Source organism: Culex quinquefasciatus, chromosome 1 (genome assembly GCF_015732765.1).
Source record: "Culex quinquefasciatus strain JHB chromosome 1, VPISU_Cqui_1.0_pri_paternal, whole genome shotgun sequence".
Lineage (NCBI taxonomy): Eukaryota > Metazoa > Arthropoda > Insecta > Diptera > Culicidae > Culex > Culex quinquefasciatus.
This window is the reverse complement of record NC_051861.1, coordinates 17,884,641-17,911,051: the sequence shown is the minus strand read 5'-3', so window position 1 is coordinate 17,911,051 and position 26,411 is coordinate 17,884,641. Positions and strand designations below refer to the sequence as shown.

The 26,411-nt window shown below is 41.5% G+C and overlaps 1 protein-coding gene across 1 annotated transcript in view; it reads right to left on the bottom strand.

The window, feature by feature from the left end:
* The window catches only part of LOC6035429 (headcase protein), a 115,438-nt gene extending 94,203 nt beyond the window's left edge, over window positions 1-21,235 (bottom strand). Inside the window, exon 1 of the mRNA XM_038248141.1 lies at window positions 18,788-21,235. Within this exon, the coding sequence (XP_038104069.1) occupies window positions 18,788-19,788 (1,001 nt within the window). The 5' untranslated portion in view covers window positions 19,789-21,235. The remainder of the gene's footprint in view (window positions 1-18,787) is intronic.
* Between the last annotated feature and the right edge of the window lie 5,176 nt (window positions 21,236-26,411).

Genomic DNA, 26,411 nt, shown 5'->3' with positions numbered 1-26,411 from the left:
GGTAAACACAATTCCGGCAAACGAATGTTCTAACCGGCTTTTTGACAGTAAAATTGCCTCAATACTTGTTCAAGCACCAATAACTTAGACAAATTTGTATGGTTGTACTGTAACAAGGTAGAGTTAGATAAAAACAGAGCCATTAATCGTCAGAACCAATAGACTCGGAGTCTTTTCACGAAACCGCGCAAACAAGTTAATAAATCCGCCCAGAAAAAGAGCCGGCTTTGACTAGAAGTTGTCATTTCGCAATTACTACCGGCTTTCATTGACCCCGGCAAGGCCGCAGCCATTCACCTCGGTTATTAATGTTCGCGCTGCCTCATTCCGGCCAAAAAACCGCAGACACACATCCAGAACCGACCGCGTAATATGGTTCTGTAATAAGTTTCAGCGCAATTCCTGTGGATCGGCCACCCCCTAGACTATGCTCAGCGAAGCAAAAACTTGAAAATGGTTGAATTTATTGCGAAAAATCAAATGATTAATGGTCCCTGGTACATAACAAGCACACGCTTTCTATGGCAAAGATTGTGCCAGCCAAAAGTTTGCGCTTTTCCTTGTTCGCCCGGATTTCCCGGTGTCTGGCTAAAAAGGGAGCTTTTTTTCTGTGAGTGGCTGTTGCAGTAGAGCTTTTTCCCCTCCGAAAACGAATGATACTTGGAACCTGCTATATGGTTGTGCTAATGGCCGCTTTATTACACTTTATGGTACGTCTCTCGGTGGTCTGCGGTGATCTAGCTTCTTTTTCTCTCCTCCCCGCAAGACGAACGTCTTGCTCTCTGGTGTAGGTGATGACTTTACAAGTGCCACTTAAGTCAACGCGTGTCTCGAGCAGTCTTTGAAAACAATTGCCATTATATCAAGTTGTAACCACCACGGCAAAGTTCAACCGCGAAGGATATACATGACCACCTTAATTCGCTACCCCGAATCGCACCACAATCGATCAACGTCAGTGTCAAGGGTTCAAACCATTTGAGCCACCACAACCTGGCTTAGTTTCTAATTTATGACCGCGGCGGAACATTGTTACGACCTGCCTCCCGGGGCTGGGGGCCGAGCACCCAAGACAATTGAGACGTTAATATCTAATACAAATCGAGGTCCACCGTGGTTGACGCGTTGTAGGCCTACACGAGGTGGACAATTATGACACTCCGTCACAAATGACACAAGAAACGAGAAATGTAGGTTTACGATACAGTCTCAAGGAGCCTCCACAATATGTGTGTGTGTGTGGTAGATATTTTTTCAGTGCAATAAATTTTAATGGTTATGGCTTGTTGACTGCTGCTGCGGTGGATCGACTATGGTGATCGTTGAAAGAAGGTTGAGCGATCAGCTACCTGCTTTTGGACCAAGGAGTCTGTGGCGAGATATGGGTTGCCACTTCCTGGATGCTGCAAATCAAGTTTATCTCTGTGTTTTGAATAAAATCTTAGCATAATTCAAGGGAAGGACGTTTCGGTTACGGACCTCAGAATCCAGCTAGTTGGTCGGATCAACTTTTCTGAGTTGCAGACATCTTAATTACGGACTTCAACTTAAACATAAAGGACTTCTCCATTGCGGACTTCAGTATCTAGGTACCAAATTCGACTAACACAAGTTGAATTGAAGCTGTATCTGGTAAGTACTTCTTAGCCGAAGTGTTCGAGTTTAGCATTGGTAAGTACACATCTGTCAACTCTGTCAATTCTGTCAACCCTGCCACCTTTTGTAAACGACACAGAAGGCTAGCTCCATCTGTTGGTCGTTTTCAAATGCGCACAGCTCTGTCACTTCGTTCCAGTGACACCGTGACAAAAGCAATTAAAAACCAACCGTTTTTAACTGCTTTTGCACACGTGGTCACGTGGTCGTAAAAATCACATTCCGGCACGCCGCAATTTTGGCCGCTCGGACTGACTTCCGCAAACATTGCCGGGCCAGATCATAACATTGCACGAGCGTGGCCAAATCACGACTCCCTCGGCGCACAACTTTGTAGATCGAGATTTGAGACATTGTCACGTACTGGGAAGAGGATGGATCAGGAAAAAAGCTAATTATTCAATTTTTTAAATGATCTAATCGGCTCAATTTGAAGTGGTCTAAATGAGTTTAGAATTCGGTTCGGTCGATAAATTATCAAACAAATTGCGTGGCTTTTTTTGACATTTTTAAAGCATTCGTCACACACACACTGCTCGAGTCGTATGTTGGGGGACCGGAACAGACCCACCAGTTACGAAGCGGCGCGTGATCGATTCTTCAAACACGTCCGCGGCGCGACGTTTTCGTAAACAAACATAACTCCCGCTGCTCCCCCATCAAATTTCCGAGCTGATAAATCCAAGTCCGTGCCAGAACTTGAGCGTAGAATATTTAGATTAGAAACACGACTCGTGCTCGCGCTAAGAATGAGTTCGATTGTTCTGCTCGAAAAGAACTCGCGCGTTTGTTTACTTGGTGTGTGATCTTGCTGAATTAAGTACTTTTTTTTCGGCGAGGGGCAGACCTGATGGATGGACTTTGATAACCGTCCGCTAGTTGTGATATAAGCCACACTTTTGACGGGTTGGAATTTTGAGTTTGAAGGAATGAAAACACAGTTTGAAAGCGGGTTGAGAAGTATTTTGAATTGGCAGATGTTTGAGCTAAGGTGACCTTAACACAGTGAACTTAGGTAGGCTGCTAAAAGTTTCACACAGAGATGCTAATTTCACACCTAGTTCAATGTGTTTTAACACTTGTTACAGCTAAAATGCTGCTTAAGTGATGGCTGAGCTTAAAATTTGCACATTAGAATCCAAAATTAATACTTTTTAGAAGTTTGAAAAGTTATACTAAACTTTTAAAACCTTATTTAATGTATGTTATGCGTATAGCAAACTTTATATTTTTCGTTCCTTACCTTTTCTCAACCTTTTCAAAGCATTTTTACATAAATTTAACCATTTTTGACATAATGATCAAACAAAACGCATCATTTTGACCCCCACGGCACGTTTCGCCCCATTTGGCAAAAAGTCACGCGTACGGGACGCGCTCAATTTTCATGTCAGTCGGCGCAATTAATTCGTCGACCGGTCGACCAACAAAACAATAGACATCACGACCGACATCCATTGATCTATGTCGGGACGCCGAGGGGGTCGGCCGGAGGAGAAGGAAGGTGATTCAAGGAACGGTTTGCATAATAATTCAATTATAACGCTGACACAAAATGAAGCTCTCTGGCTGACTTCTCGTTTTTTTTTCGGGGGGCCTTTGAGCTGCACAATGTTGACAAAGGAAGACTTCACTGCTTCAAGCAGAAGAAGCAGAAGTAAACAATTGAATTAGGCAATATGTGATGCAAGAATTGTGTCGCCGAAAATTGTACGATGACGGCCGGCCAAGAAGACCAAGAAGAACGTGATTCTCCGAAAACGTAAGCCTTTTGTTCGGTGGGTCGCGTGTGAATCGAGAACAAGATCGAGCTTTGAGTCACTGGCGACAGCGTCGACTTAGGAAACAAGATCGAGCGCGATAATTTATTGCGGTGACCTTTTTTTTCGTCATCATTTCGGACGGTGGACGGCGTTTTCGATTTCGTTTTGGGAGTCTATGGCCGTGCCAGGGCCGTAATCGGCGAAGGCCTAGACCAGCTTTGGACTAGTTTTAATTACGGATCGATTTTTGATGAGCTCGGCCCGATTAGGTCGACCATTGAGGAAATGAGCCGGTCTGGGCGACGAAAAAGACTAGTTTTGCGCATCGATGGCAGTTTTTGGGGTTGGTCAAGTAGGCCACGAAGAAGAAGAGTTCATGTTTTTTTGAAGCAGATCAGGTAAGTGTTCCAGTGAAGTGATTGTTAAGCTCAATCAAGTTCTGTCAACTCTGTCAACTGTCACTCGAAACCCTTAAAAATCCAGGGGAACCTGAGCCCAAATTTAGACCGAAATCCATCTCTGGTCAACGTTTAGCCCAGAATCCTCGCACATACCAATTAGTCCCTTTTCTATTTAGTAGCCCCCCCTCAAAGCTAAGGATCCAATTTCAAAGGAAGCCGCGAGCTTCCTAGTTCCCACCAACGTGGAGCCCGAAAACCCTAATTTTAATATGCCACGACCGGTCGGCCAGAAAAGGGGTCGCGGGCCAAGGTTGCGCGAGATCTTCCTTCCTAGAAGATTTCGAATCCAAGCGGCGCGCACGCGGTTCCCATGAATAATTCTCATTGTCAGCACGTGTTTCACGTGAAGAAGCCCTTCTTCAACGGTTGATGGTCGGTTGGTTACTCACGGACGGATCGTTGGCCGACGGGCTGTACGAAACCTTCAAGTTTTCTTACCTGCGAACGGAAGAAGAAAAAGAAGACGAAGAATAGGTTAGAGCACATAAATCAGTGGTTGGTAATGGCGGTTTTTTTGTGATTTTTTGGTTGTGGCAGAAGGTACGAAATTTGCACAGTTTTGGGTCTCTCCGGCAGATGTTGGTTAAGTCTCAGATGGGGCGTGAAATGAACTTTAAACCTCCGGTCGGGCGCTAAACCTTGAACTGGATGAGTTTTGAGAGGTTTTAGGGTTATTCAATAGGTTGGATTCAAAATTTGTTCAAATTCGATTGCTATTCGTTGCTTTTGGCAGTTTGCAAAGTTATACTAAACTTTTAAAAAGCAGATAAATGAATGATAATTGTTTCTAAAACACTATATGCTGATGAAAATTTGTAAATTATGTAAAAAACTACTCAGAAACCTAAACAGAGTTATGTAAGATTTGAAATACAGTTAAAAAATTGTAATTTTCTATAATACAGGTAAATCATTAAAAAGTATGTTTTTATACGAACTGACAATGTTTTATAGCTTCCAAAAGTTAAACATATGTGATATTTTTGACTTTGAAGTCATACTCAATGATTTAAGCAGTTTGAATAGTTATACTTAACTTTCAAAAAGCAGATAAATGAACCAAAAATAATGTATTAACATTATATATCACCAAAACAAACTTCTAATCGCCAAAACGCACAGGAAGCAGCCTTCCCCCGTCCAAAATTAGCCTAATTGAGCCCTCATAACCACTTAAACCACGCTAACAAGTTCACCCTTATCGCTCCTTGTGTCCTAAAAGCCGACCCAAATGACCCAAAATTAGTGTATCTTAACAGCACTTTTCCCACCCTTGCTCTGACGTTCTTGTCGTCCAGGTGTATCTCCGCTTTTCACACCAACAGCCATCATCAACCGCCAGCGGACGAGCCTCGTTGATCTTTATCCTGACAACAATCTCCAATTAAGTGGCCTGCTCGCCGAAATAAACCTGTTTGCTTCCCGCATGTGTGAGGAGGCTAGTTTTTTTTGTATGTTATTGCAAAGAGCAAAGGAACAAGGAAACAGAAACCGCGCGCAGAGAGGTAACGCCAAGAGTAACGAAAACACGATGATAATTAAAATGCTGGTTGATGCTTTTTTTTAGGGCTTTGTTGTTGTAGTGCCGCAGAACTAGTTGCTCAGTCATGCGCTCAGCTGTCACGTTGACAGTTTTGGGGCTGCTTTTGGAGCAGGGGGGAAGCAGCAGTACACGAAATTTGAGCTTTTCGGACTTGGTCATGCGTGGAGGCAAGCAGGGTGTGTTTCGAAATTTTTAATAGAATTGTTAAGCATCAACTTAATAAAATCACATTGAAACTTCTGAATCGAGCAATTTGCTTAAAAAGTTTGATTTTTTGTTAAGTAATTTCTTAATTTGGGAAAACCACATTAAACTATTTTTTACGAAGTTTTTGACAATCAAACCCACCGTGGCGATATTTGCTCACGAAACGAATTGTTTTATGTGGAACCAAGGTCGGCACACGGAATAGGTTAGTTGTGACAATCGTGAGTACAAAACCGGCTTGTAAACCTCGTCGGTGGCGGCGCTAATGGGTCATGTGTGATGGAAGAAGAACTAAATTTGGTACTGGAAGTGATGACGGGGTGACGTCAACGGGGGATGTTTGTTGTCTTAATTAGGAAAATGTGATTGTTGGCACTTGTTCAGCGGATATTGAGGTTGTAAAGTTTCATTTGGTAGGAATTGGGCATAAGGAAATGGAAACTAGTAAGAATTAGTTTTAATTTAAGCGAAACGGAGGTTTGAAAAGTTAGTCTAAACTTTTGAAAAGTTTATAAATGTGGTTGAAAACGCCTGAAGACTTTGTATGTTGATTGGAAAACATTCGTCATAACATCCACTTAAGTTACGAACTTCTTCAAAAATGTCTTTAGTAAACTAAGGCTTTTTTTTACTCAACTTTACAAAATGGTTATATTTTGAAGGAAAACACAACATAAAAACTGCATGAAGCTGCTTAAGTCATTTAAACAATGTTCTCACAACAGCTCGCAAACAGTGTATATCGAGTGAAATCGATTGGCTTCCCTCCAATCTTGTGTTCCCACCGAAAAATATCAATTAATATGCAAATTAGCTTTTTTTCATTCTAGATTAATACTTGTGACGTCTCACCCTAATTTTTTTCCATCAAGGAAACAGCACCCGTTAGGTGATAACAACAAAAGCGATTGCAAAAGAAGGCGTTTCCTTCAAAAAAAAAAAGAAAATTATCCCCGCTGGTAATTTATTAAAAACCGATTAGTGCCAGCCAGCGGTTGTGCCCCCTGAAGTGTTTTTATTTCAACTTCTTTTTTTTGCCTTGGTTGCATTTCGTGCCTGTTGAAGTACGATAAATAACTACGATCTGCTCGAATAATAGAATAATGATAATAATTGATTGCCGGGAGAGAGTGAGGGGGCTTCTGGTGAGCGAAAGGCCTCTTTTGTTCCAGGTTTTGATGAAAGATAAGAGAATTTTGTTTTGTTGATTCAGCGGCATTTCGATCTCGCTTTTTTTTTTGTCCTCGTTACGTTGGCGTGGGAGGGTTAATCGGTTGGTATTTGTTGAATAATAGTGCGCAGAACGTGATTTACTGGTTGACTGGTTTCGATGGTGTTTTTGTTCTTGTTTTTTCTTCTTTGAATTGTGTGTTTTAGGAATGTTTGGTGGTTGTTCTTCGTAGTAATAATCACAAAAGAAAGGAGCGATTTATGGTTGAGCAGGAAATCAATCAATTGCTCTTCAATTACGGACTTCAATTCTATAGTACTTGAATAAAATATCAATTAATTTGAACGATTCCTGCGTAAATCGGTAAGTACATATTGCAGTATTTTCTGTGTAATTTTAAGAAACTGGTAAGTACACCTGTCAAAACCTGTCAATTATGTCACCTTTACTTCTTATTTTTTTAATCTGAGCAATTAAATTGACTAAGTTACGTAAGCTTCCCTAAGTAAAGTCCGTAATTTACGGCCAGAAAATTGCCCATTGTTTAACCTCCTAACACAAAAAAGCTCATTTTAAGTTCACCAATGAAAACAAAAGCGTTTTACGTCCCAAGGTCAGTCCAACGACGACGACTCGACACACTGTCAACAGCCAACTTCCGGTTGTTGGGTCCATTAAGATTAGCTTTGCAAGCGCCGGAGTCAAAGTATTTTGAATAAAATAAACATAAATACAAAAACAAAGCAAAAAAGTCAACAAACAACAACAACCTCACACTGTCATCGTTCATCGTTATGCAACGTTTGTGTGTGTGTCTATGACAAAACGTCGCAGGTCGCAGGCCGATTTTTTTGTTTCTGTTGTAGTTTTCGCCGTTTCTGTTACAAATTTGCAATTTAATTGACTGCTGCTGGAACCGCAGCAGCTGGTTTCCACGAGAATTGGCCACACGCGGTGCGTTGCGTGAAATGTACTAATTGCTGACGAGCGACGATCCGTGAAGCCAAATTGCGTTAACCTTGAGGAGTCGCGCGGTTTTTTTTGGAAGAAAGACATGAATTTTGAGTGGAGTTGAGTTATGGTGAGAGGAAGTGTTCACCTGCAGCGTTGGAATTACATTGTGTGAGTCATTGGAGCGGTGCGCTGGAACTGAGACAGTTGTTTATTTGTACTCAGAAAGTCAATTTCTCAATTGGGTACTAAAGCCCTATGACAATTTTTATGTACAACGATAAAAAACACGATTAAAAACAATTTCTGATCACTTTTTTTCATTTTAATGCAATTTTTTTTTTGACAAGACAACATTTTTTCGATGGATCAACTATGGTCCCCTTGGAACGAGCTGTCAAGTAGGAACTTTTCTGTCAAGAAGGACCGCGAGGTTAATTTTTCAAAATTGATTTAAAAATCCATTTTAAACTCTTTGTGGTCGTACAAAGGGTCATTGTACTCAGAAAAATAAGCTTTATCGCTGTAAACAATAATATCAGCAATCTAAGCTTCATTTTAGGACCCAATTTGTGGGTGGTTTGCTGGTTGCGAAGAAAAAATCTTAGATAAATAATATGTAAACAATCGTGAAAACATTGTATAAGATCTATTATTTAGAGAAAATACTCAAAACATTTGAAATAAACATGTTAAGTAGTACTTATGTAATCAGTAGGGCAGCGTAGCAATATTTTTTGAGGAAAGTACTAAAAGGGTCTAAAACATTATTACGATTAACATTTCATTCAAAATTTATGCTCAAATATCGTGCTGACTGCAATTTAAGTCAAATAAACACTTATTCTTTAATTTGACATACAAAAGTTAGATAAATAATGTCTATATGTCTTCACAAACTTTATATGTCACATGAAAATGAAAATTCAGCTCAAAACCTTTCAAAAAACATCACTTAACCATTACTTAGCAGTTCATCTAGACATCCGAATCAGCGAGACAAAAAAAAAATCAGAACAACCAAAACCACTCAGCCAGATTCGGAATGCCTCCAACAAAGCCCCGAACTGTGTGTGTCTCTTCATTCAACCCGCGCGCCAACACGGGTAAATCCGCACAAAAATTCCTTTCATCACGTCGTCGTCGTCTCCGCTCTTAATTCGGGGCTGTTCTTTTGGTGCGATGTGTTCCCTCTGCCGGAATGATGCGTTCGGATATCTATAACGATAACAACAATACAGCGGGCACGGGCTCACCTTTTGCTCCGCGCGTTCTTTCCCAGAGCTCTTTTCCTTTCTTTTGCTTCCCCTCCCAAGTATTATATAATCTTTTCGAAGCGTGTCTTTTCATCAAGCGATCTTCCCTTCTTGCTTCTTGTTTCCGCGAATACCGCGCGACCACGCAGTGAACAATACAATCTTCACTGAGTTTTTTTTTACAAACTACAATAAGAGACAGCATGCACCGAATTTGGAGCCGGTTCGGCCGGGATTCGAACCGCGAGCAAACCGGTTCGAACCTCTGGTTCTTACTTTCGTCGGGGCTTCTGCCGCGGACCGAATTGATTTTCGCTCTTGTGCAGGACCAGGACGACCATAAATTATGGCCAGCGTACTGGTTTTCTGTGCCTGGGAGTGGGAATTATTAATGGATTCGCGTCACGCGGTCCGAAATTAAGGGGACGCTCGTCGGTTGCGCGCGGTTGGCTCATCCGATGGTTGCAGTGCAGTTTTGGGCGTGAAAACGAACTGATAAGTACTACTTAAGTGGGTCCGATCGGTTCGGAGGGGTATCGCGAACGTGGCCCAAGGTGAATATGAAATATATAAAGTGTTTTGATCGTGTGTTAAGTGGTTTTACTGTAGAAAGAAAATTTCACACGATTTTTTGTCTTTCAATGATTACTTAAGTACTACTTAAGTTGTATTTTACTACCCTGTGAGAGATCTTTTTCTCATAAATTTAAAAATATCTTTAGATCTTTGCACCGTTAAAATGCCCAAATCCTTCTACCATTCAAATAATTCAACCAAATTAGTGCTATAAAAGGTATCCAAAACTACACGAAATGCACCACCGAAAATGCAATTTACAGCCCACTTCCTCCCGCTAGAACAGGTGAGCCTGTAAAACTTCCAGCCCAAATCCCAAAAAAAAAAGCTACGTAACGATGAAAAGTTGCAACGCGCACGCTGCCCAAATTAGCATAAATTACGGCCCCTAATGAGTGTGTCGCGCTGGTGTTTTTACGGCTCTATTACCTATTCCGGATCGGTTTCAATTAATTCAAAGATATTAATTGCATGCGGTTTGTGTTTATTGTTCTAACAGCAGCAGCTGCTGCTGCTACTGAACGGGCTAGTGCCACAAAAGGGAACGCACACCGGGCAATTAGTGGCGATCGCGCTTCAGGTTGAGCACAGAATGACGTTGTTTCGGTTTCGGTTGGAAGATTTTGACACGATAAGATCGGTAGCAGCTACTGCGAAGTTGGGATTGATTTATGATTTGTTTTTGGTGACCCAGTTTACCACGTTGATGGCGTGGGGAAGGGTTGGGCGTTCCGGTGGGAAAATGCGACGTAATAGTTTTAAATTGCCGTTTAGGGTGGTAAGATGAATACATAAGTACTACCTAAGTGGGCAGGATGGACTCAGCGGGGTGTGAGCTTTGTAATAATGAGGATATATAATGTTTAAGCTTCTTATATAAAGTATTTATCTAACTTTTATGATAAAGGTGAACAAAAATTATGTACATACTCTTCTAATAAAAAATTATATAATGCTGAACAAAAGCTTTGTAAATGCCATGATTTTTTAATAACTTCATCATCTGCAATACCAAAATTTTATTCAAACTAATTTGACTTAACAGTACCCTAAACAAATTTATATACTTTATATGTCTGTGGAAATGCATTACTCAATATCAAAGCTTCCCAAGCAACCGACTTAAGTAGTACTTATCAAGTCTAGCCGACGAGTTACGGCTGTTTGAACTTGATTCACCACTTCCAGCGCTGTCAAAACCAATGAAAACATTGAATTTTGACAGTTTCCTGCAACCATCTGATTGCGTCTTGACACCCAGTGGAGGCCACCAACCGAGCGGGTCTAAGCACGCACCTAATAGCCGCCAATTAGGATTATCGCATGATCAGTGCAGCGCTCCGCTGGGAACCAAATGACTAACTACTGCTGCTTCGTCACAAACGAGCGCTCGATGATAATGACCTAGAAAGTGGTATCTGAAACCGGTTGCTCTCGTGGGTGAATCGTGAGGGAATATTTTAATTTCGATTTTGCTAAGCTGGTTCGAATTTCCCTGCTCATAAATCGCACAGACACACACACACACACCAACAAATCGCGATCACTATTAATCAAACGCGCGCAGGCCGTTCATCGCCAGATTAGCATGGGCAAACACGCGATTCGTTGGCATGATTTTGTTTTGTTTTTCCAACTGGTTTTCACTGACGCCGATGGCCGAGTGTTTTGTGGTTTATTGTTGGTGTAAGCGTGCCGAGCACCACGTGACTGTGGGTGGGTGGAAGGCTGTATTTTTACGGAAATTGAGAATTTTAATCCCCAACGCAGACGGCTGTGACTCATATGGTATGATTTAGAGTGGCGGCTTAGCAAAAGTTGCGTTTTTGAACGGAAAGATGATTTGATAAGTAGTACTTAACAGGGCGGAATGCATTTGGAAGAATTTGAAGATTGGGTTACAAACTGAATATAAAGTATAAAAAGTGGTTAAAAGTTGTATTAAATGATTTATTGAAATTGATTGAACAATTTTGTTGGATTGACCAATAAATTGATTTTTAAACAAAACGTTAAAAAAAACTTTTAAGATATATTTCCAAAACGAACGAACCAAAAAATATAAGATTTTGTGCCTTTAAATGGACATTTACATAAATCACATAGTAGATGATTACATAAGTACTACTTAAGTATATTTTTCTTGATGTTCGTGACCATTTGAACAAGGTAGATGAAACATATGAAGTATATGAAACGTTTTCAACCACTTTTCAGTCGAATTATTTGGTTTCACCCTTGGATCATATTTCTTAAATTTCAAGTTGTTACAGCTAAAAACATGTCACTTTGGTGTTGTAAACCACTCAATTTCTGTCAAACCTGCCAAGTTCCGTCAATATTGAAGAAATTAATCATCTCAGCGACCCCTTCAAAGCAATTCCCAACGCGCAGTCAAAGTCCGCTGCCGGTAATGAAGTTAAAGCTCTTTTTAATGAGCTTTTTCGCTCTCGGCTCCTCCCTTAACTAACAAACAAAATCCCGGGACTCGCTGCATCAAAGTCGCGCCCGGCTTCCACCAGCAAAAGTCATAATTCACATAAAAATACCGAGTAATGAAGCTGGTTGCTGGATTGCGAAAAAAAGTTGAGAAAACTGCATCCCTGGCGTTCCAGCTGTTGCAATTCAAAGGCCGAGAGGAAGGAACCTCTTATATTAGATTATAGTTCATAATCTTTAGCCAACAACGCGCTCGCAGAGCAAAGGAAATGGCCAGGGAGGTCGAGGAGGGTCTCCATAAAAACGATAATCTTTTTTTATGAACTTGCACCTAAAACGGTTCGTTGGGATGTCGTCGATAGAGCAGTGCAAAAAAAAAAAAAAAAGCTCGCACACAAACTTGTGTGCGACGTCGTAAAAAGTGTCTTGAAAGTTTGCACAGTCAGCGGCAAACATGTACATGTGAAATGGACCAGGACTCTCGCCTTCCTTCGGAACCAAGAAGGAGATGAAAGGTTAACGCAAATGACAGCGATGCTGATTAGTGTGCGGGGTAGCAGCGGGCGGGTAGCGCAATATGGAAATTGCTAAAGTTTGTTTTCGTGGAGCGCAGAAGGGACGCAAATCTGCATAGCTAGACAAGCGCCGGAAGTGTTGTCAGCCAGCTGCGTTAGATCGGGCAATTGAAATGGAGTTGCGGTGGAATGGGGCGTGAAATGGGGGTTTGGGGGGTTTCGAGCGTGAAATTCGCAGCGAAAACGAACCGATAAGTACTACTTAAGTGGATTGGATTGATAGCTGGGAATGTTTTGTTTAGTGGGGAACAAACATATAAAGTATATAAAGTGATTTAAACCACTGTTCAGTCGAAAAACTTGAGATTTTTTTCTAGTTTGCATAAAAGCGCTTCGAAATGTATCAGTATTACCAGAACTCAGCGAAAACTTATTTTTCGTAAAGTTATATCATATATCTCAAGAGAAATGTGAATTTTAATTTAAAACTCACATTAAGCAATGACAATGACTTAATAAGTATTACTTAAGTGGCTTGAAAATAAAGTTAAGAACGTTAAATTCAGTTAAAATCAAACATATGAAGTATTCAAATCATTTTTGGTTACTGTTCAGTCTATAAACATAAATGAGATTTGGCCATCCTACCAGTTTCCTCCTTTTGTACCCAATCCCAGCATCAAAGCGGCCAAGTTCAACGCCATCGAGCCGTCCCATCATATCGGTGTCACATCTGCAGGTCTAGTTCAGCCCATAACTCTGTCAACCCCTGGGTGAACCTGTCAATAAACTTGGGATGCTTATTAAATCCGCACACACGTGAAGACCTCGAGCACTGCTCGTTACGACGACTTAGTCTAACCCCGACGGCTGCTTCGAATCCTCCGTAAAAGGAGACAACTGGTTTGCATCCACCTACATTCGACTGAGCAGACTTCGGTCGCCCGACCTCCCCGAACGCTCTTCTCTAGGCTTCCCCATGCTGAATTGACTGCAATTGCAACAATTGCATCTGCTGTTGTTCAGGACCACCCTGTCGCGTTGATCAGCTCGAGCAGCGAGGGTTAATTTAAAATTCAATTGAAGCTCGCGCGTTGCAGCCCAGACGAGGAAGGTCGGCCGGTTTGCAGACGGAATCTCGCGCGGAAGAAGACGCGGAGAAGAGTGCATCCGAGCATGATGACGCGACCAAGAGCATAAAATCAAGGCCACTAAGCACGACGACGATGTTTGGCTCAGACCTTGTCTAGTAGAGCATCATCAGTGAGTCAGTGAGGCCGCTGGCGGCTACGGCCCGTCTGCAGTTCTTTCACTCGTTGGAGGCCTTCGACGGGAAGTCGGTTGGCGTGAAGAATCGGATGCACCGCCGCACAATCAAGTCCGGGCTCGCGCGGATGTGTTGTCGACGCTGAACGAGCATAAATATTTAATACTTGTTTGGCAACGTCTCGCGCAAAGTCGTTTGTGCGATTCGCGGGGCAGGGGTTCGGAAGGTTTGAATTTGTTTTATCTTTGGCTATCAACTCGTGGATTTTCAAATTGCTATATCAACTTCAATTCAATTTACAACTGTTTCGATCAAACTCAAATGCATTTCTCAATCACGGACGTAAGAATCGAGGTACCCCTACTTATACTGTTGAATAATTGAGGTGAAAGTGAAAAGGAACTGTTCGTTGGAACCTGGTTAACTGGTAAGTACTTCTGTCAATCTGTCAATTCTGTCAAATTTTAATTTTAGTTAAGGTTTTATTTTTTTTTTAAATACCGAATTTTCAAGTTTTCTTATCAAAATCTAAAAATAATTAGTGTATAATAACGCTTCCTTGCTTTGAGAGAACTCAATTAAATTAATTTAGAAAACTGTACCCTTTTACATACTTCTGTAATTGGGTCCTAAAATGAAGCTTAGATTGCTGATATTATTGTTTAAAGCGATAAAAAATATTTTTCTGAGTACAATGACCCTTTGTACGGCCACAAAGAGTTTAAAATGGATTTTTAAATCAATTTTGAAAAATTATCCTCGCGGTCCTTCTTGACAGAAAAGCTCCTACTTGACAGCTCGTTCCAAGGGGACCATAGTTGATCCATCGAAAAAATGTTGTCTTGTCAATTTTTTTTTTTGCATTAAAATGAAAAAAGTTGATCAGAAATGGTTTTTGATCGTGTTTTTTACCGTTGTACATAAAAATTGACATAGGGCTTTAGTACCCAATTCTATTTTTATTGAGTAATTTATATCAAATCTATGAATTTTATTCACCTTTTCAAATCTTTGAATTATCTCAAATGCCTTTCTCTATTACGGACGTATGAAGTGAGGTACCTTTTCAGGTTCTTAGAGCATTAGAGATCAAAGTGAACGTGTTTTACTGTTGCCCAAACCTGGTGTGGTTGGTGGTAGGTACTTCTGCCACTCTGTCAATTCTGTCAATGTTACCACTTAAATTGCCCAAATATTGGAACCTCTGCTTCGCCGACATCCGTTCCCTTCCCTTCAGACACGGCATGACGAAGGTGTCAATCAGTAGTCGTCTTCGGCAACGACAGTAGTCGAAATCAATAACGATCCTCTGACAGCAGCAGGAAAAAATCCAACGTTGCCCGCGGATGCCAAGGCATCCGGCGCGACTGATTTTGCCGAATTTTCCACCCGCAATCCTGGGAGCAAACAAACTTTTTGTTCCTTCTTGATCAGCTCCAGCAACCAGGGGGTAGGTCGGAACAGGGCCGCGGGATTTCCAATCAAGATTTGTCTCCGCGCCCGTAAATAGAAGAAATTTTATATTTGATAAAAGTGCGACGACGCCGCGAACAAACAAAACTTTGGCTGGAATCTACCACAGGGATTGCTGGTTGTCAGCTTTATGTGGATGTTGTTTGTGAGTCCCGATTCGGGACGGACATGGCTTTGTTCAGGTCCAAGTTGTTTGTCTTGGTGAATGGATGTTTGAAGTTTTGTCTTGACGATATTACAGGGCACAGTGATTGGCAGGATCGCCCAAATTGACTGCAGGGCATCACTCCCGGTAGCCAATCAACTTTTATGTCCTAATATGCATCGAAATATTCTATCAAATCGTCAGAAATCAGTTCACATCTCCCACACTAAGCTTCGCCACTTAACGAGCTCACTTCCTCCCGGCTGTAACAACAATGCCCACTAACCTCCAGAGAACACAAAGGATCGCCCCAAAGACCTACTTTCGCAAAGCCCATCTCCGTAAACCATCCAAACTTATTTCCATCCAAATCGTTCCGGATAACGGCGAGCGACCTTGAGGCTCCGGCCTGTTGCTTGGCCGCTTTCCCTCCACCCCCAGAAGTTGGTCTCGCAGGAAAGATAAAATTTTATCACAACTCCCTCGTGCGCCGGAGAAAGGCCTATTTCGGCCCCGCAAGGAAACTAACTCTATAAAAAGGAATGTTTCGCCTTTTCTTCGTCCTTGTACCACCCAGCAAAGAGGACTGACTATCTTTTGTGTCCTGGGACGGCGTACGTAAAGTGCTAGGCTTTGCGATAAAAATTTGGTCTAGTCGGTTGTCCTTTTTTCTTGCGTCTGGGCTTCAAGAAGGGGAGGCCGTGATGGGTCAATAAAGACGCCGGAGATGGAAACACGGAGGCGGCAGAACTTGCTTGCCGGACACCGTTTGGCAGATTGGGTCCAAATTAGTATTCATGGTGGCGAGTAATCAGGATTGGGAGCTGATCCGTGTTGCTAGGAATTTGACTTACATCCCATTCCGTGAGTCGTGTGACGTGACTTAGAACTAGAAATTTGAATTTTGTAACATCAAACGGATGAAGACAAGCAATAGATTTCTTGTGACAGAAATTTTGGACTAGGCCCAATATAGGTTCATTAGGTCCAAATTAAGACAGAATTGACAGATTGACAGATTGACAGACGTACTTACCAGTCGGCTAACATCATTAACACTTTCACTTTCACAAACACCTCAGCATCTTGATAGAATGTTCAGGGGTACCTCGATTCTTACGTCCGTGATTGAGAAGTTCAAAGTCATAATTTTACCGGATTGGTCTAGTTTTCGCTATTTAAGCCAATATCGACATGTTGTGATGTAATTTCGATCATTTCATGATTACTAGCTCCTGAGCAGTGTCTTAGCGACCTTTCTCACTCCAAAATCCATCATTTCCCTTAAAAATATCTCCAGCCATCCAAAACCATCTCTCCCAACCGAAAATCAGGTCATCAAATCTCGTCTTACCCCAAACGAGGGAAAATCCACTCCAGCCCACCACCCAATTTTCCATCCTCTTCGGGCATCCTTCTCTTCATTACATCACAGATAGCGGCAGGGAAAACGAAAAAAAAACTGGCACAACGGCACCCGGTTTCGGCCAAAAAGCGACGACCGACCGGGGACGAGGGTTGAACGATACCCGAAATCTCAAGTTCAAGGGTAGCAAAACTCCGACGACGGAGGGTTTCTCCAGCGTGCGTTCGAGAGAAACAAGACACAACAAGAGACGGAGAGTGTGATGAAGCAAAGAGCGAACTTTCCACGGTGAGTGCCGTCGGGAAAATCGCGCGACACTGGCGAAGGAAAATTAGATGCCCTATCGGAGGAATGGTCACAGGAGGGTTTTTTTTCTTGCTGTTTTCCTGAGGTGCTGGGTGCCGATTTTAGAAGGAAGGGAACATCAACCGGAGCGCTCAATAACCTTCCGGTTGGCGTGTTGGCGAAGGGAAAATTTCCTTTGGCGAGAGGTAGGTTGGGATTTTTGCTTTGGTGGGAAACTGGTAAAGGTGTGAAGGATTTGAGGGAGAAATGGTGTGGAGTAATTTTCTTCTTTCAGGGGGTTGTTGCAATAGAAAAGTCCAGAAAGTATAGGCTTTGAATTGTGGTGGAGTAAAAATAGAGATCTAAATTTTGAAAAATTATCAAAATAAATATAACTGGTTATAGCTAGTTGTGAACATAAAACAAACTGTTCGCTTGGAAAATTTAAGCAAGAGAAATAGCATCTTCCCCAAATGTTTAAAATATTTTTTTTCAAATGCAACAGTACTGAATTGATTGTTTTAAATTAATTTTCATTACAAAATATTTCATTGAAAAAATCTGAAAGAATATTTTCAAATCGTAAAAGACTCAAGAAAAAAATCAGTTAACGCTTCGATTATTTTGAAATTATTGAAATATACGATTATAACACGTAAGCCATTGAAGAAACCTGGTTCAACATCATAAAATTGACAACACTATTCCATAAAAATATCCTGTTCAGGTTTGTGCAATGATTTTATTTTTTATTTAATTTGGTGGCAGTTTCGCTTATTATAATTTTTTAATGCCGTTCAATGTTGAAAAAAAAAACACATTTAATTATTTTTATTTATTATCAAAAGCGTATTTTGATTTTTTTTGTTATACTTATTGATAGAAGAAGTATTGAGTGAAAAATTTTAAATATCTATCAGAGGGAAATACAGAAAACATATAAAAATCTTACATTTAAAAAGATTCAAAGGACGCATTCATAAAAACGCAATAATTCTCATATTATTATCACACTAAAAGAAACATTAGAAAAAAATAAAAAAAAAATGACAGTTCTTAACCAAACAATTTAACCAAATCAATTGAAAATATATATCAGTAAATACTTTAATCTATTGCCGGAATTAAAAAGAAAAACTTATTCTATACATATATTTTCACATTATTTTTTAAGGGGCTATTCAAAAAAACAGGAGGTGAAATAATTTTCCGAAAAAATAACCTTATATTTAAAAAAAAATTAGACCGAAAATCAACTGAGAACTTTTTAATTAAATTGCCTGAGATATTGCTGAGTTCTAAAAAAATGAGCAAATATTTTTAAGATTGCATTCTGAATTATTAGGCAAAAGAAATCTTTGTGAAAAATAAATTTTTCCGCAAGAATTTTTAAATAATGCTTCAATTTTTTTTTGTTGGCCTGAGAAGAGCAAGCAAACTAAGCAATTAAAATTAGAAAAGGTAAAAAATTATAGATCCGATTTGAAAAACTTGACACCAATTTTCGCTACTCAATCTCTTAACAATAAAAAAATCGTTGAATATTCACTTTTTTTCACGTTTCAATTATTATTTTTTCTTTTACTTTGCACTTCTTATAAGAATTCCAACTTCCAACAAGATTTTCTCAAATTAATTTCCACCAGAATCCAAAGAAACACATTTAATGAAGAAAATCACTTCCAAATATTGATAAAGAAAATCTCAACTCACCTAACTCGCTCCGAGTAGATCTCCACCTTGGTCTTGGGCGTCAGTGGCATCTTGGCCAGGGCCGCGGCCGTGGCCGCCACCGACACGCCACCCAGCCCCAGGCAACCTCCGGACGTGTGCACCGGCGAGATGCTCTGGCAGTCGCTCGCCCCACCGGAACATCCGGTGGAACTGGCCGGCGGCGTGCTCGACCCGTTGCTCGACGAGGACAGACTGTTGGTGCGGTTCCGGGCCGATCCGGACGTGGGGGTGGTTGTGGTGTTCAGTATCAGTGAGGTAGCAAAGTGGTCCGCGAGTTTCAGCGGGTTCAGCAGGGGGTGATTGCTGTGGTGGTTGAGCTGGGAGTTGGGGCTGTTGGAGGAACTGCTCGAGACCGAGCCGGGGCTGGTGGAGATGGCCAGCGAGGGTTTCTGGTTCTGGCGGTTCTTCTTTTTCTTCTTCTTGGTTGAGTCGTCGTCGAGGCGGGACGACGCAAAGAGGGAGGACGAGGTAGGGGGGATCCAGTCGAGGTCCTTGCGGAGGTGGCCACGGGCGCACTTGCAGGTGCAGGCCTTGAAGACCAGATCGTAGCCCTTTTTGGTCCAGAGGTTCTGTTGGCGTTGCTTGTCCGACCAGGACCGAGCCCGACCAATCGATTTGAGGTAGTTCAGGACGCCCTCTTCCCAGTGCTCGAAGCACTCGCGGTGCATGAACTGACCGGCGGTGCAGTTGTCATTGTTGCAGATCACCCGAATGCAATCGCGCAGATCTTCGGGATTTATGGCGCCAAAGTCGAGCGGGGATGCTTTGAGGCAATCCCCGGTCGGGACGCAGCATCGGGTCATACAGGTGATGGGACCGGTTCCCTCACTTCCGGAACCATCGGCCGAGAGGGAGCTCTCGAAGCCATGGTCTGAGTCACCTCCGCCACCGAGAGTCCCAAACAGGTCCAGGGTTGTTCCGGTGGTGGTCGCCGTCGAGGGCGGTGCCACCGGTCCCAGTGTTCCTCGTCGAGGCGCCATCAGGAGCAGCGGATGGTACGGGTGTAACGTTAACGTATCTATTTTCGTAACCTGGTTGCGGTCCGCCCGAAAGCTGGACACTTGAAGTTTTAGAAAGATACACAGAGAAGAGGCTCTCTGATGAAAAATAGGTGGGAAGTCTAAGTTTTTAAGTCACACACTCTCACAAAAAAAAAAACACCAATTGCTTCACAGTTTTATTGTCAGTCACTTGCTCGCAACACTTCTCTAACACTAATTCGGCTGCAACTCATCCTGCTCATCTCGTCGTTCGTTCGCTCCTTCTCGTACTTCACCAGGATCAAAAACTTCCCGTTCGTAGTTCAAGTACACTTGGCCCAGTTTCTACTCCCTATAACGAGTTTTTTTCTCCCTTTATTTTTTTGGATTCCATGCACTCACTCACTCACTGCAGCGCATTCACTGAGTTGTTTTTCGGGTTTGAAATTCCTGCAATAGCAGTAGTCTCGACGCGGTCGATTTCTCTACGCTGGAGATTCCCTGAGAACGTCGTCTTGAGGTTTGCCACACAGCAAAACAAAAGTTACACACATAGAGAACGGTTGCACAGGAAAAAACTGAACCGAAAAAAGTCGACAAAAATCGCTATCTCACAAAACACTTTGGCATTGGGGCTTGATTCAGCTCGAGTCTTCCGTAATCGTCGCGGTAAACACAAAACGTCACGTTAATTTTTCACGAAAAGGCTCTTTTCTTCACACTTGGATCCGCACTCCAAGAGTCGGCAAACGGTGTGCAGAGGCCAGGAGGCTTGAGGTAACGCGGCCAGACAGGCCTATTTTCACTTTCTGTCCAAGCCTGTGTGTACAGCTATACGGTATGGTATACTAAACTAGTACTCCGCTCGCGCGCTTGACCTCCTCCGGGTAGAACACACTCTCGCGCGCTCACTTGCTTGCTTTCCAGTCACACAGTCGACGCTTCTGTTCGGCTTCGCAACACTCGTCGTCTTCGTCGTCAACACTTCCTTCCTGGCCAGCGCCACAAAACACACTGTCAAAAGCGAAACTCGGCCCGAGCCTGTCGACTCCCTGAACGCTTCTGCTACACACCAACTCTTCCTCTTGTTGCGTCGCCGGCACAACGCAACGGGAACCCTCTGCTGCTCTTCCTCTTCTCTGTGTGTATTGACGGACTGTGTATCTTCCCTTTGCGCCTGTATTAGTCTGCCTACTCGATACACGCGGAAGGACTCTCTCCTTCACCCTCTCTGGCTTCCTCTACTTCTGTTCCGTTCTTCACCACACACTCACTCACTCCAGCGCCAACTGCGAAGACTCTCACTAGGCAGAACTCTCTCTCTTACTTCTGCTTCTGTTCGTTCCTCGTGCGCGCCGCACACACGTGCTTCTCCGCCGCCACCTCTCGAGTCGACAAGTCTCGTGCGTGCTCGTCGCCTGCTTTGACGCGTCGTCGTCGTCGTTCTGGCTTGCCCGGTTTGGTGAAAAGCGAAAACGTAACTGAAACCTACTACGATCGATGCGGGCCGTGTATATAGTTATAGCGTCGTGAGTGCGAGCTCCCGGCACTCTCAACGAGAGAGAATCGAGCGGGGTCGCTCATCGTGTGAATGTTCGCGCGCGCTAGAAGCGAAACGTCAACGTGCACATAGAATCGAGCGCGCGCTGTTTAGTCAATGAAAGAAGCCGGTCGAAACTTGTTGGGCTGGAAGAGGGAACAGGAACAAGAGGATGGCACACCGGTGAACCGGAATAGATAACTTGGTGGGGGAGTGGGGGGATTAGGTGATGCCAGGACACATACTGTTCGCTCTATCTCAGTTGGGAAATGGAACTGCTGGGCAGGAAGTTTTCAGGGCATTATGATTATTGACAGGCTACTTGGCAAATTGACAGAAGTAGGGAAAATATACCCATTTTAATCACACTAAGCCGTTCGACCAATTCTCATCACTTTTGCCGTTTTCCGCTTTTAAACCAACATTTTCAGATGTATCAACAATAAAGAGTAGCTTGCTCACTTTATGTTGAGCTATTTATTACTTTGGAACAGTCAAAAACACTTTATTTAAGCTGTAATTCATGATCAGAGTGCTGATAGGCTGATAATAGAAATAGGCTGAGATAGGGTATAGTTCCCCTACTTACCCAATGTGCGGCGGGTAGATGCTGGAACGCTATCACTTTGGAGACACAGTCACTTTTCCGCATACAGCTCATTGAAAACTGGCACTCACTCCTGGGACCTTGATATTGAAGTCCGTAATTGAGGTGAGATTCTAAAATGCCTTCGCTTTATTGTTTTACGAAATATTGTTCACGTTTCACGTTAAAAAACAGCAAATACAATGATGCCAATTTGTTCTTTGGAACTTGCTTTTTAAATATTTTTCAAAGTTTATGTCGACCCCCCCCCCCTCAAAAACGGTTCGAAAAATCAGGGACAAAAAAATGTTTTCAAAAACTTCAAAATATTAAAGGAAATAGAAGACTAAGTAACTGAAAACAACTAGAAATGCATTTTCCTGCATTTAAAATCATATTTAGCATGTCTGGGATCGATCAACAATATTTCAATTTTTGTAGAATTTCAATGTACAGCTGCGTAAAAAGTTATGTTTTCGGCGAAAAACATAATCTCTTCAATAATTGAATATTTTGAAAAGTAATGATTGCAAAACAACTGAGAGAGACCATAGCTTGTTTTATATTTTTTATATTTTTAATTTTTTGCCCCCCCCCCCCTTCCCCCCATAAACTTCAAAAAATATTTGCAACGGCCTTATGCTAAAAAAAACTTAAAAAGGTTTCATAAAAGTTTTCACCAATATCTCATGAACCATTGGTTGGTTCGACTTTCAATGTTTAATATTGAAAATGTTGTGAAACTTTCCGCTTTGAAAAAATATTTATTTCGACATTTTAAAATAAAGAATAACTTTTTGAATGTGTTAAAAAAAACTTTTTTTTTTACATTTTCAAATGTTAGGCAAACGGAAGTCACATAAAAGATTCAGGCAAATAAAAAAAAATAATTATAAAAATTTCTAAAATTTGAAAAAGGCACATTTCAAAAAGAATTTCTCTATTGTTAATGCATCTTGCAAATGATTAGAGGTGGTTACAGTTTTGCCTTCCTCACCTTACTGAGGAAAGGCTATAAAATCACTCGAAAAATGAACTTCTTAATTTGACCTCGTAGACCCACCTTCACGTATACCTATCGACTCAGAATCAAATTCTGAGCAAATGTCTGTGTGTGTGTGTGTGTGTGTGTGTGTGTGTGTGTGTGTGTGTGTGTGTGTGTGTGTGTGTGTGTAGGGATGTGGGTCTGTGCACCAAAAAATATGCACTCGATTATCTCAGCACTGGCTTAACCGATTTGGACCGTTTTGGTCTCATTCGATTCGTCTTGGGGTCCCATAAGTCCCTATTGAAAATTATGAAGTTTAGTAAAGTACTTCAAAAGTTATGCTAAAAACGATTTTGGCGTATGTCCGGAAGATTGTAAAAGGGTGGTTTTTGTAAGAAACCCTGTCATGTTATACATTTTCAGAAAGGTATTAAAAAGACCTTTCCAATGAGCCTAAAACATCAAGGATCTGACAATCCTATCAAAAGTTATTAGCACTTAAGTGTTATTTATACACTTTTTGGATGCCGGATCTCAGATATTTCAATGACAATGATGTCCGGGTCCATCATGCGACCCATCGTTAGTTAGATAATCGAAAGACCTTTCAAATGAGCCTAAAACATCAAGGATCTGACAATCCTATCAAAAGTTATTGACACTTAAGTGTTATTTATACACTTTTTGGAGGCCGGATCTCAGATATTTCAGTAAAAATGATGTCCGAGTCCATCATGCGACCCATCGTTAGTTAGATAATCGAAAGACCTTTCAAATGAGCCTAAAACATCAAGGATCTGACAATCCTATCAAAAGTTATTGGCACTTAAGTGTTATTTATACACTTTTTGGAGGCCGGATCTCAGATATTTCAGTAAAAATGATGTCCGGGTCTATCATGCGACCCATCGTTAGTTAGATAATCGAAAGACCTTTCAAATGAGCCTTAAACATCAAGGATCTGACAATTCTATCAAAAGTTATTAGCACTTAAGTGTTATTTATACTCTTTTTGGAGGCCGGATCTCAGATATTTCAATGAAAATGATGTCCGGGTCCATCATGCGACCCATCGTTAGTTAGATAATCGAAAGACCTTTCAAATGAGCCTAGAACATCAAGGATCTGACAACCCTATTAAAAGTTATTGGCACTTAAGTGTTATTTATACACTTTTTAGAGGTTTGATTTCAGATATTGTGATAAAAATATTGTCTGAATCTTCCATGCGAACTATCGTTGGATAGGTTTTTTTTTATCAGACCTTGCCGATGAGCCAGAAATATTGATGGTCTGCGAACCATATCAAAAGAAATGAGTAATAAAGTTGATTTGTTAAACATGTTAAGGGGGAATGTTGCTATTTTTACTGAATTTATTGACTTTATGAATATGAGGAAGGCACAAACCACCTAAAGGTGGATTAAGTAACGTTTTGTTTATAAAAATGCAAAAAAGCCAAGAGATAGAAATGAAAACAAGTGAAAATAAGAGTTCATAAATAAAGTTGCTAAAAGATGCCTTAAATTTGAAAGTTACTTTATTTGTGGGCTTTGTGCGTATGAGGTTTCACCCTTTTGAAAAGTTGCTTATGAAATAATCTTTTTTTTACGGAACTACCAACAATTTTGTTGTGTTTTCAAGTGACACATTAGTAATTTATTTTCTGCTCTGTGAAAAGGTGTCACTTTTTTGATATTATTTTAGGAAGTAAAATGAAACTTGCAATCGAAAGAAATAATAACTTGAACTACGTTTTAATCAAAGCTATTCTCATGTATTTTGTTGAAAAATAAGTTTATTTTTGTTACAAATTATTTGATAATTTTAATTTGATTGTTTTGTGGGATAATAGAGAATATAAAATATTTAATATAGAGGAAATTTAGGAATTCATAAAAATACTTTAAATCACTTTATTATGCACTCAATCTCGTTTCATCTGCATCTCTCAAAAAAGCAGAATCCATCTCTGTTACCTCTCTCTCAATACCGCAACTCACTTCTCACGACCACATAAAATGCTTCTCACCAGAGCCATTATCGTCACTATAAAGATTACCGCACCAGAAGAGTGCTCACCGCTTGCTGTGTTATGCATTTTCCGTGAGAACAAACAAGAGAGCGCGAGCATCTAGCGCCAGTCACTCATCCCGCTCTCACACCCCAGAGCCGCTCTCGCTCTCACTCACACACTCTGTCTAACGCCGCCGCTTGAGCTTGGACTTGGACTTGGAACAACTTTTCTCTTTGAATGTGTGTGTGTGTGTGTCTGCGTTAGGCTTTGTCGAAGGGGAAAGTGTCCTTCGATTGGATGAAAATGAAAACGACGACGGCAGAAGCCGGCCGGCGTCTGCTGCTCTCACTCTCTTTCTCCTTTACTCACCATTTCTATTTGTGATCGCGGAGTGATTGAGTGTGAGTATGTGTGTGCGCTTTCATGTTGTGTCATCTATTATGCTTGCCGCTTTTCCGTCTCACTTTCTCCCGTGGTGGCGCGCAGCTAGAACGTTGATGGTGACGGGGAGGAAGTGAGAAAGAGTGAAAGCAGGAGAGGAGTAGATTTTCCCGAGTGGGGTGAGGGGGAGGTGGGAGGCTCCTTTATGTTGGCTCTTTGTCGAACGAGGGTGCAATTTTCGTGGGAGGCTTGGGGAGAGTGAAAGAGAGTTAGAGAGTGGGGAAGAGGCCTCCAGTAGAAGTGTGATTCATTTGGATTGTTGTTGAGCGAAATTAAATTTTTCAACAATATGCGTTTTTTTTTTGTTGCTGCTTGTTCCGTTTTTTTTTCTTGCATCGGGGTTTGGGGCGAGGCTCGAACCGCGCTCCTCCAGCGTGACCTTCTCGTTGCGAGGGCTTTGAAGAGGGGACCTTTTATGTGTAGGGGCTTTTTTTAGTGTGTGCAATTTTTTGCTGTTGTTTCAGGCGAACATTTTCAGTGGCGTTCGGTGACTTTGACCAACCTGCGTTCGCCGCCCGGCCTTCAATGGCACAGTTTTAATGAAGCTGATTATGTAATCGATAGCTGTCATTACTGATATCTGGTTGAAAATTGAAACGTGACGTGAGTGTTTGCAGGTGATTTAATTTAATCTGGTCGACCAATTGGTGCAAACATTGAGTGGATATCCTGCATCTATACTTTTTTCACAAACCAGTAAAGACTCGATTGTTCGAAGCCTTGATTATATGTTTCTATTATCCGAAGTTCGATTATTCGAAGGTTCGTGTATCACTTCAAATAATCGAATCAATACAAAAAAAATGTTTTTGTCTTATTTCATTTACTCTCTTTTCATATCACATTCGAGTTTTGCAATTCCATGTTAAATACACCCAGAACTGCAGTAACTTTATAAATTACAGAATATTTGATTGCCATTAAAAAACGTTACTTAATCCACCCTTAGGTGGTTGGCGCCTTCCTCACATTTAAGGGTGCTATCCAAAATGCAAAAAGTGCGTAAATAACACATAAGTGCTTATAACTTTTGATAGGGTTGTCAGATCTT